This window comes from Marmota monax, unplaced genomic scaffold, assembly GCF_021218885.2.
Source record: "Marmota monax isolate L192 unplaced genomic scaffold, Marmota_monax_Labrador192_F-V1.1 WCK01_AAM20220418_F8-fsc00138, whole genome shotgun sequence".
Taxonomy (NCBI): Eukaryota; Metazoa; Chordata; class Mammalia; order Rodentia; family Sciuridae; genus Marmota; species Marmota monax.
The window spans coordinates 2930155-2950565 of NW_026692763.1; the positions used below are offsets into that span (position 1 = coordinate 2930155).

Below are 20411 nucleotides of genomic sequence, written 5' to 3' on the forward strand. Positions count from 1 at the left end.
GCTGAATAATATTTCTTTATACAGTAGAATACACCACAGTTGTGTTTTGTTATGTTTTTTGGCAGTGCTGGGGCTTGAACTCGGGGCCTCACACTTACTAGGCACTTTACCGCTGAGCCACATCCCCAGCCCCACACCACAGTTTCTTTACCCCATTCACCTAACAGTGGACACTTAGGTTGACTTTTCACTTGACTATTGTGAATAGTACTGCTGCATACATAAGAGGACAGATACCTGTAGTATGAGGTATTGCTTTTATTTTGGGGGGTTATACACACAGAAGAGGATTACTGGGTCATATGGTAGTTTTATTTTTAATTTTTTGAGGAACCTCAATTTTTATTTTCCATAGGGCTATACCAATTTGCATGTACCAAGTGTTGTCTGCCTCATACCCTGGCCTTATGTTTTGTCCTTTTGATAATAGTCATCCCATTGCCTATGAGATGGTATCTCGCTGGGATTTTGATTTGTATTTCCCTGATGATTAAGTGATGTTGACCATTTTTTCACATACCTGTTGGTCTTTTGTATGTTTCCTTTGGAAAAATGTCTTTTGGGGTCCTTTCCCCCAAATTTATTTAGGTTATTTGATTTTTTGCTATTGAGTTTATAAGCTCCTTTATATTTTAACTATTAACCCTTTATAGGATATATAGTTCATATTTCATTTGCTGTGCAGAAGATTTTAAGTTGAATGTAGTTGCATTTGGCTTTTTTACATGTGCTGCCTAAGTTTTTGGTGTGTTCTTTGCTTTTTAACATTTTTCAAAGATATAGTTTTAAATTTAAAGGAACCATATGATCACTGTTAGAATGGGGCTAGAAACATAAAATTTTTATGTTTCTAGACATTCCTTTAAAAAAAGAAAATTCAACATTCTATCAATATCTTTCAGTCCACATTCATTATCATGTAGGATTGCTGCAAACACAGGAGGGCCTATGTTTCCTTTAATTTGTTTCAATCCTCTGTTCGAAATAATTTTATGTAAATTAATAGAGTATGTGCTGTTAAGTAGCACTAAAAAGGAACACAGGATGGGCTGGGGTGTTGCTCAGTGGTGAAGTGTTTGCCTAGCATGTACAAGGCCCTGAGTTCCATCCCCAGCAACACACACACACACACACACACACACACACACACACACAGGAACGGAAGATGAGAAAGCTTCTTGTTTTCAGTGCTCAACTAAAATTGGAGGAAAGTCCAGACTTCTTATTTTTAGCATTATTTCTGGTGAATTTTCCTCCCTTATGTTTACATAGTGATCATAGAACCATCTGGAAATGATAGAAATAGCTGTTTGTTCGGAGGGAGGGGTGACAGCAGGAGAGTTACGCCCTATGCATTGCTTCAGTTTCTCTAATCTAATATCTTGCTGTCTATAAATCATAGAAATCACATAAAAGAATGTGTTCTAAAGTCTTTGCCTGTAGGTTTGAAATATGAAGTTCATGGGCTTTGATTTGCTATTTGTTCCAACTACCCTTCTGGCAAATGCTTAAATATTTAATGTAGCATTGAAGGAAAGATTTTTTTGTCTTTAATATCTTTACATTTCAAATCTTCCTGGCTTAAGCATATCCATGAAAGCAAATGTTTCTAGTCAGTATTCTCCCCCCACCCCCCAAAAAATGGAAGATTCTTGCATTCTCTTCAAAACCTTGAAACCAAACTAAAATGTATTTTTCAGAGCTATTTCTAACCTCCTACATGTGAGAGAAGTTTGGCAGGTTGGGAGGTCACATGGTATAGGAAAAAAAGAACTAAACCAGGGAATGAACAGGCCTAACTGTTTGACAAGTTCTTTCTGGGCCTCTTTCTCAGTTTCAAACCATGTGGATTGCCCTTGATGATCCCAAAAGTATCCCACTCAATCAGTCACTCTGTGACTTAGATTGAGATTCTAGTGTTTTTTTTTTTTTTAATTAAAAAAAATATATACATATAAATTTATTTTTATGTGGTGCTGAGGATCTAACCCAGTGCCTCAGTCATGGTAGGCAGGTGCTGTACCACTGAGCTACAACCACAGCCCCATGATGAGATTCTTTCTAGTTCTTATTGGAAAGAGCAAATAGAATTAATCTTTCTGTTCAGCACAGCTGTATTCAGGAGGTTACTCCATTATTTTGGGAAATGTTGAGGGTATTTTCTTTGGAACTGTCACTCACAAGATAACAAGAAAGTCAAGGTTACTTCATGTACAAATGTCTAAATAATTATCATAATTTGTTATCCCTCTGCCACCACTCATTATGAAAAATTAACCAGACATTTAAGAGAGGGCACATTTGAACAATCCCCATATCACATGACATGTTGGATGCTGAAAGCCACTGGTTGATTTTCCTTTCCGGGTAGTTCAGTGAATCTTTCATTTTCTACAAGTAATCAACTTAGTGTTACCACAGCATAACAAGCTGAGCTTATTTGGATGATAGAAGGAATGTCTGTTTATCCTAGTCTCTATTAGTTATAAGCTAACTTTCCTAAGAATGACTAGGAAATCTTGGTAGTTCAACTCAGATATTTGCTCTACTGATGAGTCTCCATTGATCCATCTTTTTATAGTAAGAATTTGCTTTTCATTGTTAGAAGAGGAATGAATCTAAAGGAGTGAATACAAATAATGTGTCTGTTGACTTATTTCTAGGATCTTCCTTAGGCAATTGATTATAAAGACTACAATTCACATGTCACCATGAAAATGCTTGGGATCATTGTTTGGGTTTATAGGTACCATCAGTAATGTCTACAAGAGAATATTTGTTCTTTCATATGAGTCACTGGTAGACGCTTCAAAAACTACTGAAGCTGGGCACAGTGGCACATGCCTGTAATCGCAGCGGCTCGGGAGGTTGAGGCAAGAGGATCCTGAGTTCAAAGCCAGCCTCAGCAAAACCAAGGAGCTAAGCATCTCAGTGAGACCCTGTCTCTAAATAAAATAAAAAATAGGGCTGGGGATGTGGCTCAGTGATTGAGTGCCCCTGAGAGTTCAGTCCCCAGTATATATCAAAACAAAACAAAACAAAACAAAAACTATTGATGGTAACACTTCTAGGCAGAAACTTTTTCTTCTGCTCAGCATTAATTATATATCCAGTGTTCACTTCAGCAGCACTACATATACTAAAATCATGATACAGAGAAGATTAGCATGGCTCCTGCACAAGGACAACACACAAATTCCTGTAGCGTTACATACTAAAAAAAAGTTATAGGAATAAGAGAGGTAAATAGGGAGCCTACATCCTGGGAACAAATCTTTACTCCTCACACTTCAGATAGAGCCCTAATATCCAGAGTATACAAAGAACTCAAAAATTAGACAATAAGATAACAAATAACCCAATCAACAAATGGGCCAAGGACCTGAACAGACACTTCTCAGAGGAGGACATACAGTCAATCAACAAGTAATGAAAAATGCTCACCATCTCTAGCAGTCAGAGAAATGCAAATCAAAACCACCCTAAGATACCATCTCACTCCAGTAAGATTGGCAGCCATTATGACGTCAAACAGCAACAAGTGCTGGCGAGGATGTGGGGAAAAGGGTACACTTGTACATTGCTGGTGGGACTGCAAATTGGTGCAGCCAATTTGGAAAGCAGTATGGAGATTTCTTGGAAAGCTGGGAATGGAACCACCATTTGACCCAGCTATTCCCCTTCTCGGTCTATTCCCTAAAGACCTAAAAAGAGCATGCTACAGGGACACTGCTACATCGATGTTCATAGCAGCACAATTCACAATAGCAAGACTGTGGAACCAACCTAGATGCCCTTCAGTAGACGAATGGATAAAAAAAATGTGGCATTTATACACAATGGAGTATTACTCTGCATTAAAAAATGACAAAATCATAGAATTTGCAGGGAAATGGATGTCATTAGAGCAGATTATGCTAAGTGAAGCTAGCCAATCCCTAAAAAACAAATGCCAAATGTCTTCTTTGATATAAGGAGAGTAACTGGGAACAGAGTAGGGACGAAGAGCATGAGAAGAAGATTAACATTAAACAGGGATGAGAGGTGGGAGGGAAAGGGAGAGAGAAGGTAAATTGCATGGAAATGGAAGGAGACCCTCAGGGTTATACAAAATTACATACAAGAGGAAGTGAGGGGAAAGGGAAAAATAATACAAGGGGGAGAAATGAATGACAGTAGAGGGGGTAGAGAGAGAAGAGGGGAGGGGAGGGGGGATAGTAGAGGATAGGAAAGGCAGCAGAATACAACAGACACTAGTATGGCAATATGTAAATCAATGGATGTGTAACTGATGTGATTCTGCAATCTGTATATGGGGTAAAAATGGGAGTTCATAACCCACTTGAATCAAAGTGTGAAATATGATATATCAAGAACTATGTAATGTTTTGAGCAACCAACAATAAAAAATTTTAAAAAAAAGTTATAGGGCTGGGGATATGGCTCAGTTGGTAGAATGCTTGCCTCACATGCACAAAGCCTTGGGTTTGATCCCCAGCACCACCACCATAACAACAACAAAAAAATATATACATCCAACTTGTAGCCATCTGTAAAGATGAATGCCATTGCTAGGTATAACTATCAGAGAGGTATCGTAGAATAATGAGTATTGGAGAGGACATTGAAAATCATCTCATACAGGTCTGTACCCTCCTATATCACAACAGTTCTTAATTGTGGCTTATGTAGAAGAAGTGACTTATGATTACATGTGGCTCATATATATCTAAGTCTAACTTGTTTGAAGAGGTAACTTTGAACAAGGATTAGAGATCATTACAAATCAAAGTCTAGTGATTCCTTCTCTTCTATGCTCCAGCAGTGCCTAGTCCCATCATAGATTCTATCTTTTCAGCCACCTGAGGGTCAAGTTCAGCAAGAACATGGAGGTTGGGAGTGATGGGGGTGATAGAGTCAGAGCTGTGTCATTCAGTGTCATTGAAGAGGTCTGTAACCCTGAGAATACAGCCATGAGTACATTTGGCCAAGGTAGGACTTCCCCTACGGGAATGTCCCCATGGGTTAGGAAAGAACTGGGTGCTCTCTGTGTACTTCCAAGAAGAGGGTAGGAACAGAGGGGCCTGAGCTTTTGGAAGCTCAGTCTTGTGACCTGGCACCATAGGAGGCCATCTGCTGGGTCATTCTGAGGCAGTCACAAGATGCTGTGTGATACAGTTTTATGAAAGCACATTCTTTTCTCTCCTATCATAGTTCACATTCAAGAGCCGTTTCCCATCATCTGTTGAGCCCCTCTAGGTGGGCAGCCCTGACTAATCTGGAGGGCTGTTCCATCTGGGTCATTTGTGGCCCACTTGAAAACTGACTTAAAAGGCTGCCAACCTGCCTATACAAGTGGTTTGAAAAGTTTTGAAGATAGTGGAAAAACCCTGGAAAGTATTTGGAATAGGCATAATTATAACTCTGCCACAGAAAAAGCAGACTGTCTTGGGTCATGCCTAGCCCCTCATTCGAAAAAAAATAAATAAAAAAAAAAAATAAGTACTCCTTAGTGGCCAAAGAAGTTGTGGTTTTGAGTTGCTCACTATTTCTAGAAACTTCATAAAGTTAATCCAGAAGTAACAGGGTGGAGACCAAGAAAGGAAACATGCTATTTTATGGTGCTTTTAGCAAAGATAAAGAATTTGCCTCAGGCTAGGGGCAGTGCAATAGTGGCTTCAGAGCTTTGCCCCACTCAAGCTGTGGGGGCTGGCTGGGGCAAGCAGGCTTCACCAGCATCAGACAGCAAGAGGGCATCCTGGAGGACAGGTCAATTGCAGGCATGCTGATGCACAATTCCTGTCTCATCCTCCCTATTCTCCTTTCTCCTCTTTATTCAAACTGACAAGTTTCTCTTGAGCTTCTGTTATACATGCAAACCACTGTCAAGTTCCAGTTGCCCCTTTCTAACTGGTTTTCCTTGCAATCCCTGAATATAAATCTTCATTCATTGGTCTTCACTCTTGTTGATTACATTTGATCACTTGGCTTTTTCTTTTTACTTTAGAGGAGTGGGAAAGCAGCTATACTAGTAGTGCAAAATGGATTTATGTTTGAATCAAGTACTATTACATTACATGTTTCTGAAGCATAAGTACCAAATGAAATGTTGCAGAGATTAACATATACTATCTCATGACAGGTAAAGAGTAACCTAGAACTTTGGGAATATAGAAAATCCATCCTGAGAATAAATCAGGTGCCTTGGTCCTGGTTGTAAACCAGTTACTAATGTGTGACTTTTCTTATATAGACACATAGCCCTCTCTAGAGAATCTCTAAAGACTTCAACAGTTCAGACCCCTGAACTGGTGCATAATTACATACTGGTATTTGAAGATTATGGCATGCAATGATACGTTCTGTCTCCCTCACAGAGTGAAGGCTGCGCAAATGGAGCTAGGACAGCAAATCCTGGCAGATTTCGAAGAGGCATTTCCTTCCCAGGGTACCAAGGTATTCTTTTGCATTTTCCCTCCAATCTTTAGATATTGTTATCACCCTCCCCTAGTATACTCACTACAAATTATTTATTTATCATTCTAAAGTGTTTATGGGCAATAGCAAATTTGTCTAATGGAAAGTTTAAGGTAATGAGACCATCATTGATTTTAAAGATCCCTAAGTGATATGTCTTTCTGTTGTCAAAAAGTGAGGATATGTTTGGGTTTAATTTAATGTGTGTCAAACCCTATCTTGTCTGCCTGTAAATTCCTTTTTCTCATGGCTGTGTTTTAAAAGAATATTTTCAAGCTACGATGTTTTTTAGAATTATTACATAACTTATTGGTTTCAGGTTGGTAAAAAGACAACTGGGAGGAATATCCAGGGGCTTATGTAACTCTCAGAGTGACATAGTTAGAAGACTCACTTTTGATGATCATAAGCCTGTTTTTTGAAACTAATGCCCAACATTGCTCACTGGTAGTGTAGTTGTTAGTGTTGTGTCTGTGAAGCACACGAGATTTCACTTGTGAACAATTGGTTACATTTCTCCTGTACAAGCTTTCCCTTACTTGGTTGTCACTGTGCTGGGGTAACTGCTGTTAGTTCCATCCTTCACATTGTAGCAGATGTCACGTTAATGCTTTGCATGTGTCGGCGAGGGCAGAATCTTCAGAAGCTTTTATTCTCTATTATTTGAGCTATTCTGAGGGGAAAAAATTTGTTCAAGGCAGAAATGAACTGGGCACATGGGCCAGCAGCATTCCTTGCTGTGCTTTGTGGGTGGAGATGGGGATATACATCCACTTATTGAGCCAAGGAGTGTTTCCTGGATCAGCTCTATAATTCAATAACCGGAAATATCTTAATTATTTTTTCTTTGTGCTCCATAAAAGAAACTTAGGAAGTAGGCTGGGAGTAGCTGTCCTTGCTTTGGTAAATTGCTTTCTATAGGAAACCTGCTCCTAATTTTAATAGTTTGTGACCAACTGCTAACAATTGGATACTTATTTGTAAAGCACTTTTCTTTGAGAACCTCATCTTCCTTAGTCACCTGATGTAATTCAAGGAGGGAGTAAATGTTGGAACACCACTATTCCTATTGACCACACAAGGAAACAGAGGTCATAGAGGTAAAAAGGATTTTAAGGATAGTCGCTGATTATCAACACTAGACTTCCTAGGCCAGTCTGCTTTCCAGCACTCTGCTGCCACATACCAATTTCAGAAGTTTCAGAAGCCCATCTGTATTAGTTAACCACAACCTACTTTATATCTTTTTTTTCCCAGATCATACCAGGCAAATGAATAAAATTATTTTCTTTAACAATTTGCCTTTTCTCTGGCTCAGTGACTTAAAAGTTTTTTGTTTTTTTTTTTAAATCTATTTTTAAAATAGGGTTTGACACAGCTTTTTTATCTTTGGTAATAGGGATTGAACCCAGGGGCACCCTCTACCACTGAGCTACATCCCCAGCCTTTTATATTTTTTATTTTGTGATGGGGTCTTGCTAAGTTGCCAGGGATATTCTTGAACTTGCCATCCTTCTGCCTCAAACTCCTGAGTCACTGGGATTTCAGGCCTGTGCACCGTGCCCAGCAACTTTTCTTAAAGGCTTTGTGCTATTCTTCTTATCTCGCAAATGGAATCAAGATGTTAAAAAAATTGTTCAAAGTAACCTAGTCAATTTTTCTAAAAATGAACAAAAATTAGAACCTGTGAACCTATAGGTTTTGACCCTTTTGACTTCTCTATCTAGCTTTCATCTGGAAGCTAGAGTTGAGCAGTTGGTATGTTCAACAGGCCACATAATAGACAATAATTATGGAGCAGGTCACATTTTAACAATTTAGGTCTCAGGCAGTTTATGTGACCCTTTTGAAACACTTGAACTTCAGTTGAGATGGATAGAATGGACAGAATTGACAAAAATAAATGATAATGATCTGAAAGAACCTTACTGATCACCTAATTCAAGTCGATTATGTTTCAAATGAGGTTGAATAACTTCTCAGAGCTACATGGCTGTTTAACCAAGCCAAGAGTAGTTTTCATGTATTCTTTGTGGTCCACAGTCAACCACATTCATTCAGTGATTCACCATACAAAAAGGTGGTGAGACCAAATTTCCTTAGGTAATAACAAAGACCTTCCATTGTAATGTATCATTATTGCTTCCCGATCTTCCACTGTTGTTTTCAGGTCAAGGGACCTACATCACAGTATTTTTACCTTTGGCTGCATATATTAGACTGTCAGTGAAATAAGTCTGGTGGTTTGGAATCTGTTTTTAAGTTTTAAAATGACCACACAGCTTGGCAAAAGTATGACACTTCAACAAGAATCCCAGAGGTTGGAAGCAGGGAAAAGTGGCACATATGGAGTGACACTGGTGTCATTATGACTTTTAGGCCTCTTCAGTAGTCTCTGACATCAGAGACTGCTGTCATTCTGACTTTTTAGGTCCTTTCAGTTTGAGTATTCAGAAACTAAAATTTCCTATGATCCTTGCTGGCCCTGTTTTCCAAAATATCTCATTGCTGATTCACAGGATAGTTTTTATGTTGGCTACTTCAAGACTAGCTTAATGATTCTTTCATCGAGGAATAAGTAACTAATATCTATCTACAGTAGAAAGAATTAGTGTCCAGGGAGTGGGAGTAATAACAACAAGAGAGAAACAAGAAGTAGCAGCTGTCAGAAACTATGAGATTTAATGATTGTTTCTAGTATTTGAATTGCTGTGTGTTGTTTGTTTTGCCAGAGGCCAGGAGGACCCAGTAACGTCCTGCGAGATGCATGTCTGGTTGCTAATATTTTGGACCCCAAAATCAAGCAAGAAATCATTAAGAAGTTTATTAAACAACATCTGTCAGAGTATCTAGTACTTTTTCAAGAAAATCAAGATGTAAGTATTGACCAGATGAGGTCAGAGTTAACTCTTGAATTTTATTGAAAAATGAATGCAGCCAAATGTGTTGATTGATACTTTATTAGTACTATGACCTGTTGAACCTTGAATCCTAGGGACTGACTTTATAGTTCAATGGTTCTTAACCATTTTTGAGGTCACTAACCATTTGGATAAATTAATAAAAGCTGTAGATCTTCTTCCCAGAAAAGTGCACCAATGTATAAAACTTTATGTACACCAGGGGTGGTGGTGCATGCCTGTATTCCCAGTGGCTAGGGAGGCTGAGGCAGGAGGATCAGGAGTTCAAATCTAGCCTCAGTAAAAGCAAGGCGCTAAGCAACTCAGTGACACCCTGTCTCTAAAATACAAAATAGGGCTGGGGAATGTGGCTCGGTGGTTGAGTGCCCCTGAGTTCAGTCCCTGGTACCCTCCCCGAGGCCCCAACCTTTCCCCCCAAAAAAAACTTTATGTACAGTTTCAGGAAATTTGCAAAACCCTAAAGCCTAATTACAGACTTCAGGTTAAGAATCTCTGGACCAAGTAAATATGGTAGCATATATTCTTTCAAATGGTGAGGAATACAGAATGGCTGTCATTCTCTTTGTTCTACGTTTTTGCTTTTTTCCCTCAAACTGTCAATACTACATCTAAGCACTGGAGTGTTTTTTGTTTCTTCCCTTCATGAGGTTGCCTGGCTAGACAAAATTGATAGACGCTACGCCTGGGTCAAACGCCAGCTTGTGGACTATGAAGAGAAATATGGCCGAATGTTTCCACGGGAATGGTATATGACTGAGAGGATTGCAGTAGAATTCTGCCATGTGACAAGGTATATTCCAGCTCTTTACTGGTGCTGTTTCTAATTGAACTTTCAAAATCAGTTTCCCACTTTGGTTTCATATTGTCCTGTGGATTGGGTACCAATTCCAGACTCTACCAGATATAGCAACCCTTAGCTCCCAAGTTGGCTGCAAGTTTTCCTGTTGCCTAGTGCTTGCCTCAAACAGCATACCTTCTGTCCTTTACCAACTCTGGACTCATCAACTAAGTTTACCTATACATTTCCCTCTGTTTCTGTATTATGTATAATAGCCTTCAGTGTACATGTTCATCATCATGTAGATTTTCTGACTTGTTAGATAGATAGTTCCATAGAGACAGAAGTAGTATCTACTTTAAGGACATGACAGTCACTCAGGAAATACTTGTTGAATGAATTTCCCTAATACAATGTTTATAGTCTATGATTGATAATATTGGCATCTGAGTGTTCTAAGCATTTTAAAGCTCTCTCTGCATTACCCATGAGTATAGCCCAGACTACATAGTCCTTTATTTTGAAGAATTAGAGCCCAGCAAGGTTAGATCAGTGTGTCCATGACAAATGTAAAACTAGAACCAAGCTTTCTTATTCTTTGTTTGTACATATACAACAACAGTGGTGGTAACTGGTTTTATTAGCTATATATTCCCATCTAACAGTACTAATTACATTGTCTATAGGTTAATAAGAGGGGAAAAAAGCCAGATCTAAACATAACTCAGTGACCTTAGTATAATTTATGGTAGTCTTTTTTCTTAAAATCAGAGAAAGTACAGTCAAAATGGATGCTTTAAACACATTATAGGGGGAAAATGTTTTAAGTCACATTGGCTTTTTTAACCATTTTGGGAGCCATTTTAGAGTCACAGCAAAATTGGGCACATAGTACAGAGATTTCCCTTCCTCTCTGCACATGTAACTTTGCCTGTTATCAACATCCCCCACCAGAATAGTATGTTTGTTACAATGGAGGAACCTACATTGATACATCATCCTCATCCATTGGCCATAGTTTAAACAGGGTTCACTTTTAGTGTTGCACATTCTGTCTGGCTATTGTTTTAAGAAACACATTTACTATCATAGATTCAGACCATAGTATTTAATAAAATACAGTATTGATTCAGGGTTGATTGGGGTTGTCACCTTCTAAATCCCAATTAGCAAAGAAAGGGTAAATTCCTTGAAAAATTGTTTATTAATTCTCTTTCACCTACAGTCAGCAGACTTGCAAACTAATTCTATAAAAGATGAATCCTTATGAGACTGGAAGTGAACTAAAGCCAACAAGTCTCTGTGGGCGTTAGTACCTGCTATTGTTGTCTCAGCTAATGGCAGGGCTTCTGCCAAGCTTTTATTGTTAGAATTTTGGCTCAAGTCCTACAGATACATCATTCTCAAATAAACTCAGAGGCGCTTCATTTTTTATTTTGGCATTTAGTTGTGTGGGAAGAGGATGACAGTTTAGTACTTACTAAGAACTCTCATTGTCACTGTTCCCTAATAACCTACATTCTAAAACAGAATGCCCAAGTAAGCTGCACATAAGCTTCACAGGCAGGAACCACCAAAGCATATATGTTCACCTTTCACATGGGTGTTCCAGTATCTCATGGGTCCCTGCTATATGTGCAGAGATGATTATTGAGCTCTCTGGAAGACAGATTTATAATTGAGTAATTCATGAATTGTTAAATAATGTATATATGCATTTTAGTAAAATGCCAAAGTACCATGTATATTATTAGCAAGTTATTGAGAAGGTTAAAGATCTAAACATAGTAGTCACCATGTAGACAAATTAGCATCCACAATCCTGGAGTTTTCTCTTTTTTTACTGGTGCATAATTTCACTTTAAAATTCTTAGGAGTCCATACACTAGTCTCCCCCTAATTGTGGTTTTACTTGCCATGGAAAATTCTGGAAATAAATAATCCAGAAGTTTTAAATAACTTTTCTTACAGCATATTATTATAATTGTTCTGTTTTATTAGGAGTTGTTGTTAATCTCTTACTCTGCCTAATTTATAAATTAAACCTTACCATAGATATGTAAGTATATGAAAAAACAGTACATGTAGGGTCCAGTACTATTCACAGTTTTAGGCATCCAAGAAATATATTGGAATGTGAAGGACTATTGAATATCTGTTCCTCAGTCATTAGACTAAGTTGATAATAGACCTCACAGTTTGACATGATAATATACATTTTTTTCTGAATATAAGCTGTTTACCTCCTCAATCTTGAATGATCAGTTTGTTTGACATTTTTATTTCTTCATTTTGAAGGGCAGAACTTGCCAAAATCATGCGTGCCAGAGCTAAGGAAATTGAGGTGAAATTACTTCTTTTTGCTATTCAGAGAACGACTAACTTTGAAGGGTTTCTTGCAAAACGCTTCTCCGGCTGCACCCTGACAGATGGAACCCTGGTAAGACTTTCCTGAGGGAGGCTGGACTGGAACATGGATGGCTGGGGTGGCTGGGCTTCACTTTCATCCTTTGGCTCCTGGGCCCAAGCCATCCTTCCACCTCAGTATCCCAAGAAGCTGGGACTACAGGCACACCATCATGTCTGCTTTAATTTTTTAAATGAGGAAATGGGCCAGATCAGTGATTTTCAAACCATCCTTCCAACAATATCTGACGTGGAATCCAAACACAATAATAGCTAATATTTTTTGAACATCCACTGTGCACCCCACACTGTTCTAGGGGTATTTACCTGCAGCCAGTCTCTGCTCCATCTACTGTACGAGGTACATGCTATACTCATTTGTCTCTTATCCATGGTCAGTGAGCTCATATGCAAAACCATAAAAACTTTGATCAAAGGCAGAGCAAGGGTAGGAAGTTGGAGCCGGTGTCCTGTTCACTCATTCACCCCTCACCTCCATTAGCTTCTCTAACTCTCAGCCTTTTAGTCCTAAGATTCTGGGACTTCAGTGGACTCCCCTCCTTGTCCCGCAAGATCTACCTCATAGTAGGTGAATCAGAGGTTGGTCCTCAGGGCACCAGACTGAAGAGTGGTGGTGGCAACAGCTAGGTTTTCAGGCAAGGCCACAAGGCCCTATCTGCTTGGGCTCACTCATGACTTTGTTGAAGTAAAATACAACTGGAACTGCAAAATATTCTTTCTGTACTTAATAAATAGAAGCTATATAATACTCTTCTTCATACTAACTTATGTTCAAAATTGACTTATTTTTTAGTATCAAGAGAAAAAATAGTTCACAAACAGGTAAAAATGTCTTCAAAGAAAATTCAAGTCACTGAAGGAATTAGCTAACAGAAACACCCTTTAGGGAAGTGCATGCATCTCTCCTGAGAAGTATGTGGTTGGCCCCAGCACCTGCCTGATTTCCCCATGTTAACCACCTTCTCTGCCCTACTCAAGCCAGGTTTCTGTACTGTGTTCAAGCAGAGACTTAGGCAGCGCTGAGTTCAGCTCTACATTGAGCTGCTTGAAAACAGGGAGGTTCAAGCATTGAGTATGAACACTGGCCACTAGAAGCCCCTGAGCTCCCCTGGCCTCTGGGAAGAGCTGGTAGAGCATAAGGATAGGCTCTGTGCACCAGTAATTCAGCTAACTAGACAGGAAATAGGCTCTAACTAAGATGCTTGAATACATTGTTGTGTGTGTATTGTTGTGTGCAATTCTTCTTCTCGGTTGGCTGGAGGCTTCTGGTGATTTTGTTTTACATTTAGAGGGGCTCTAGGATCACCTGGGAACAATAGCCCTGCAATATTTCATGACCAGGATAGCTATAAATTTGGGTCTCCCTGGGAGATGCTATAGTTCTCACCTATCCAAGGAAATCCCCCAAAGGTCAAAAGTGGTATGTAACATGACAGGGGAGATCTCTTCTAGACAAGCCAAGGCTTGGTGAACAGGGTAACCAGGCAGAGAAACTGAGTAGGAAAAACTGACAGGAGCTCTGCTTCAGTTTGCAAAGACAATGCTTTTTTTGTATAACACAGGTATAGCACTGTCAAAGTAGCAGTTGGCTGATTGTCAGCCATGTTCTCTCTGAAGGGGGCAGGGCTGGAGGTGCTTGTTTCTCATACTCAGCCAGGACAAAGCTCCTGGACTGGAGCCATTTCATCTCCTGGCAACTGCTGTGCCCAGGGGCAATGGCCATGATCTACTAGGAACACTTGAACTTTTCCCCCTAGTCCCTTCCTTTTTTGGTCTTCTGTGTTTGAAACTTTCTTGAAGAACTAGTTTGTAAATTTCCCTTCCCAGTTGTTCAGGTGTTGCTTTCCTCTCCCATGAGGTTTTTAAGGGAGTTTCAGGTTATAAATCCTTGGCAAGAAAATCCTTCTCAATACCATGAGTTCTTTGTTTATTATCTACATGAACAGCTGTCTTCTTCACACATTTCTCTGAATCATTGACTTATAAAGAAACTCAACTTCTTCCCCTGAACCATTTTTTTTTTTTTGTCCCAGTTACCATGACCCAGCAACCATTCCAAGTCCTGATAGTAGGTGCTCCACAGCATTCAAAGGTTTTTTTTTTTTTTTCCCTTAAAAATGAGTTTCTAGAAAGGAAGCAGAATTTCCTTCGGCCTTTTCAACTAGGCAATCCAGTTCTCCAAGAATTGACTTACTGTTGCTTGGCCGCTGGGCGATGTAAAAGTTCTTACTGTAAGTGATATTCACACTGAGCCTGGTCCCTGCCATTACCTTGCTCTGGGCCAACTGGGCCATACCTTCTCCATCTGTGTTCTTCAATCCTCAGTGGCAGGGGCCTGGTAAAAGTCATGGCTACTGACCCTGCTCCCTACAGAAAGCTCAGGGAAGAAAGAGGACACCCTAAACTCCAAGTTTAGCTGCTTGGCACTCTGCCTAAAATACTTGATACTCCCTGGTCCCTTGCCTTCTCCCTGTGCTGGTTGGTTGCTTCCATAGTGGACTTTTGCTGCTTTTTTTTTTTTTAATATTGGGGATTGAACCCAGGGATGCTTAACCACTGAGCCACATCCCAGCCCTTTTTATATTTTATTTTGAAGGTCTCACTAAGTTGCTTAAAGCCTCACTAAGTTGCTGAGGCTGGCTTTGAAATTATCCTCCTGCCTCAGCCTCTCCTGAATTGCTGGGATTACAGGCATGTGCCACAGTACCCGACCCATTGTAGACTCTTGAAATCCTTCTTGGCTACCAGATTTTTTTTCAGGATATTGGAATAAACTTTGAAATGAACCATGGTGGTATATCTTGATACCCCTTAATATATGCCACATTTCAACGAAAGTTAGTAAATTCTTTGGAAAGTGTTCAAGGAGCAGGTAGTAAGTCAGCCAAGAATCTTGGCCAGAGATTCTGCCTTGCGGCTTCTTCCCTTGGCCATGCCACAACCTGCCAGTACCTCCATTACCCTCTTCCCTGTGTCATTCAGAACCTTTAAACCCTTGGTGACTTTGACAGTAAGATAATGAGAATGGGCTTGAGAGTGTGTCAGACTCAGCAGAAAGACCTGCCACAGCCCAGCTCCTCCCTACTGACCAGCAGGATACATCTTTTGCTATTTTTTTAGAGCTGTGACTTTGACATTTGATGACAATGTTAAAGACTAGAAGAGCTTTGAGGACAGGGCTTACTCTGTCTTTCTTGTACTGGCCCTGTCGAGCTTGATCATATCCTATGCTGCAGCTATTATTGGAACAAGGGAGCTGCGGGTGCTTCTTCCAGTTGCCTCAACTTCTGATCCTTTAGGAGGGATTCAAGATAGTCTGTAAATCTAAATGCCTTGAAATTAAAAGCAAATGTCTGAATGTGGTATAACTATATCCATGTGCATTTTTAGTGACTTAATTAGATTGAAGGTGAACAAATTATATTCAACTTTCTGCTTAAAAGCAGAGTAGATAGGGTTAGATTTTTATAACTGTCTGACTGAATTTGGGAGTTTTTTTTTTTTTAATAAAATAAAAAAATTCCCATTTTATACAGCTGGATTTCCCTTTCTCTTGGCCTGTGTATAAATTGCCTTTCCAAATAGAATTCTCCTTTGGCTTATAGGGGTCATTTCAATATACATGTACACTTGCCCAGTTTCAAAAATTATATTACAAATATTGAAGCTGTAGTTGCAAATTTCAACCATGCAGTTTAAAAGCATAAGAGCACTACTTAGGAAAGCTTGTGCAGAGTGCCTCCCCCAATACCTCAGCCTTCCAGCAGCCTAACCCCTGCTTTAGGAATTCTATAAGGAACTGACAGGCAGGGTTACCAGTTCTGCCCCAGTGCCATGGCACATGGAAATAGCTTTCCCTTACCTGATAAGCTCCCTTCAGTGTCCAAAAACATTTTGCAAATGGTTTCTTTTTCTGGGTGGGTGGTACTGGGGATTGAACTCAGAGGCACTCGACCACTGAGCCACATCCCCAGCCCTGTTTTGTATTTTATTTAGAGACAGGGTCTCATTGAGTTGCTCAGCTCCTTGGTTTTGCCGAGGCTGGCTTTGAACTCGCAATCCTCCTGCCTCAGCCACCTGAGCCACTGGGATTACAGGCACGCACCACTGTGCCTGATGCAAATGGTTTCTTGATGCTAAAGAAATGTATCCTTCCATTTGAATTATATTCTTAGGGGAAGTTCATATTCGTTTGTTAATGAGAAGATGGTAATACATGGTCAAGACAGAAAATTTGGAAATTATAAGCAAAACAAAAATTATAGGAGAAAATAAAAAGCCATCCATTTTCCCATCAGAGACAGGAATTTTATGTTCTTTTTTATACATTTGACCTAGTTGAAATTATATTTTTTAAGTATGTTTTTCTCTACTGCTTTTATTTTTAAAATTGAAATGTAATTCATCTAAAATTTTTCACAAATAAACTCACCTTTTGCCAGGAATGTTGGCACACATTTGTACTCCCAGCAACTCAGGAGTCTGAGGCAGGAGGATTGCAAGTTCAAGGCAAGCCTCAGCAACTTAGTAAGATTCTGTCTCAAAATAAAAAAGCAAAAGGTTTGGGGATAAAGCTCAGTGGCAGAGTGACCTGGGTTCAATCCCATATTGGAAGAAAAACAAAAAAGAAACCCACCTTCTTAATAATTCAGATAGGGTCTCATATAGTATTGCCCAGGCTAGCCCCAAACTCCTGTGCCCAAGTGTTCCTCCCATCTCAGCCTCCTGAGTAGCTGAGACTACAGATGGCTACCGCTGTACCCCCAAACTCACTATTTAAAATTGACATTCAGTGAGTTTTAGCAGATTCATCAGGCTATGCCACTATTTCAACTGTTTAATTCCAGGACATTTTAATTACCTCCAAAGGAAATCCCTCTTAGCAGTCACAGTTCCTTCTTTCCCCCAACCCTACACAACTGTTATTCTAGTTTTTGCTTTTATGGATGCCTATTCTGTATATTTCACATAAATACAATCATACAGTATGTGATCTTTGCACCTGGTTTCCTTCAGTGAGGACAGTGTTTCTAAGGCTCATGCGTGTTGTAACATGTATCAGAACTTCATTCCTTTTTATGCCTTATGTATTTGTCCATGCATTCCATTGCATGGATGCGCCACATATTGTTTATCTCTTCATCAGTTTATGGACATTTGGGTTATTTCCACTGTGAAGAATAATGCTGTGAATATTTGTGTACGCATTTTTGTGTGCACATGTTTTGTGAGAATAGCCTAGTAGTAGAAATTGCTGGGTTGTATGGTAACCATATATTTAACTTTTTAAGGAGCTGTCAAACTGTTTTCCATAGCAGCCACACTGTTTTACATTTCCATCAGCAATGTAGAAGAGTTCCAGTTTCTCCACATCCTTGCCAACACTTCCTTTTTCCTTTTTTTTTCTTTAATTATAGCCATCTTCATGAATGTAAAGTAGTATCTCATTATGGTTTCTGTTTTCTTTTTCCCTAATGCCTAATCACATTGAGCATCTTTTCATATACTTATGGTCAATGTGTGTGTGTGTGTGTGTGTGTGTGTGTGTGTGTGTATCTTTTTTTACAGTTTGGGGATTGAACCCAGGGTATGGTACATACTAGGCAAGTGCTCTATCACTAAGCTACATCCCCAGCTCTTTTTATTTTGAGACAGAGTCTCATTGAGTTGCCCAGGCTGGCTTCGAATTTGTGATCCTTGTGCCTCAGCCTCCCAAGTAACTGGGATTACAAGTATATACCAACACAATGGCTAGTGTGTCTTCTTTAGAGAAAAAAAAAAAAATTAAGTACTTAACCCATTTTTGAAATTCAAATTTATTTTTAACTGTCATATGAAAAATAATAATTGTGCTTATTTATGGGGCTACCATGTGATGCCTCAGAACATGTGTATTTTGCATAATCTTCAGATCAGGGTAAACATATCTCCTTAAACATTTATTGCCTCTTAAATATTTCTTATAGTGAAAATATTCAAATCCTTTAGTTTAGCCTTTTTGAAATGTATAGTACATTGTTATTATCTATAATCACCCTACTTTTAATAGCAATCAGTACTTATTATTCCTTACTATAATTTAGTACCCATTAATTTAATTGGATTGTCTTTTATTAGCTGTAGTTCTTTACATATTTTATGATATATACATGTAATTTGCAAATATTTTCTTCCATTTTATAGTTTTTGTGTGTTTTGTTTTGTTTTGTTTTTAGTTGTGGATAGACCTTTATTTTATTTATTTATTTATATATGGTGCTGAAAATCAAACCCAGTGCCTCACACATGCCAGGCAAGTGTGCTACCGCTGAGCCCCAGCCCCAGCCCTAGTTGGGTTTTTTGTTTTTTGGGGTTTTTTTGGTTTTTAACCTTTTGGTAGTATCTGTTGACACATAAAAGTTTTTAATTTTGGTGAAGTCAATTTATCTTAGTTTTTTTGTTGTTGTTGCTTGTGTTTTGATGTCACATTCAAGAAACTGTTGTCCAGAGTCAGATGTTTTCTTCTAAGGGTTGTATGGTCCCGGAGTTCCCAAGGGTGCTCTATCACAGAGCTAAATCCCCAGTCCATTTTATTTTTTATTTTGATACACAGTCCTGCTAAGTTTCTTAGGGCCTCCCTAAATTACTGAGGCTGGCCTTAAACTTTCAGTCCTCTTGCCTCAGCCTTCCAAGTTGCTGGGATTACAGGTGTGTGCCACCATGCCTGGTTTAAGTCTTATGTTTAGATCTTTGATTCATTTTGAATTAATTTTTGCAAATACAATTTTATATCCTACTTTTATTTATATACCTGAAGTCTTTTCTCAATCACTGCATAACGTAGGTATTCCATAATTTCCCTAACCATTCTTTTCTTCTTAGGCCTTAAATCACTTATTTTACTTTTATAAATAATTCCACATGAACATTTTTGTGGACAAATTTTTTATCACAGTTGAGATTATTTTGAGACTAATGGAAGTATAAGTATGAGCAAAATGTATGAGCATTTCCAAGTTTCAGGGAGCCTGTGTTAAACTGCTTTCTGAATTCTTTCTTATAGGTTCTCATAAAGCAGCAGCTTGGTCTCTCCGAGCACTGACTCTTGATACTAGTGGGGATTTATTAAAATTCAGAAGTGGTCAGTCTTCATTCACTGATGTTTAATATACAGGAGTAACTGCCAAATAAAAAAGGGACAGCAGGGGCTGGAGTGTTAGCTCAGTGTTGGAGCATCTGCCTAGCACGTACTAAGTCCTGGGTTTCTTTCCTCGCACCACAAAAGGAAGCAAAGAAAGGAAAGAAGGGCCAAAGGAGCCTGAAATTTCTTTTTAAATTACAAGTTTTCACTTCTAGGTATATACCCAAGAAAACTGAAAACATTTGTTCATATAAAAACTTCATACATGAATGTTTGTGGCAGCACTAATCCCAGTAGTCAAAAGATAAAAACAACCCAAAGTCCATTAGTGGACAAATGGATAAAGAAAATGTGGTATAATGCATACAATGGAATATTATTTAGCCATAAAACAAATGAAGTACCAACCACTTATTACAAGATTAATAAACCTTGCAACACAATGCTTAGTAAAGAAACCAGACATAAAAGGTCACATATTTATACAAAATGTCCAGATTAGGCAAACCCATAGAGACAGAACGGATTGGCAAAGGGACAGCAGGATTGGGAACTGACAGTCAATGGATATGTGTTTCTTTTGAGGATGAAAAATGTTCTGGAATTAGTAGTGATAGTTGCATAGCTTTACAAATATAAAACCACTGAATTTTAAATCACTTTAAAATGGTGAATTTTTTATTATATG

The 20411-nt window shown here is 38.9% G+C and overlaps 1 protein-coding gene and 1 non-coding gene across 2 annotated transcripts in view; both read left to right on the forward strand.

Annotated features, from left to right (window-relative positions):
* Positions 1-20411, forward strand: part of Vps53 (VPS53 subunit of GARP complex) — a 160096-nt gene that overhangs the window by 61677 nt on the left and 78008 nt on the right. The window contains exons 8-11 of the mRNA XM_046446900.2: positions 6378-6456; positions 9210-9353; positions 10046-10188; positions 12475-12616. Of these exons, the coding sequence (XP_046302856.1) occupies positions 6378-6456; positions 9210-9353; positions 10046-10188; positions 12475-12616 (508 nt within the window). The remainder of the gene's footprint in view (positions 1-6377; positions 6457-9209; positions 9354-10045; positions 10189-12474; positions 12617-20411) is intronic.
* LOC124094338 (U6 spliceosomal RNA) lies at positions 3113-3219 on the forward strand. The gene has a single exon (XR_006852195.1). It is a non-coding gene; the product is annotated as a U6 spliceosomal RNA (small nuclear RNA).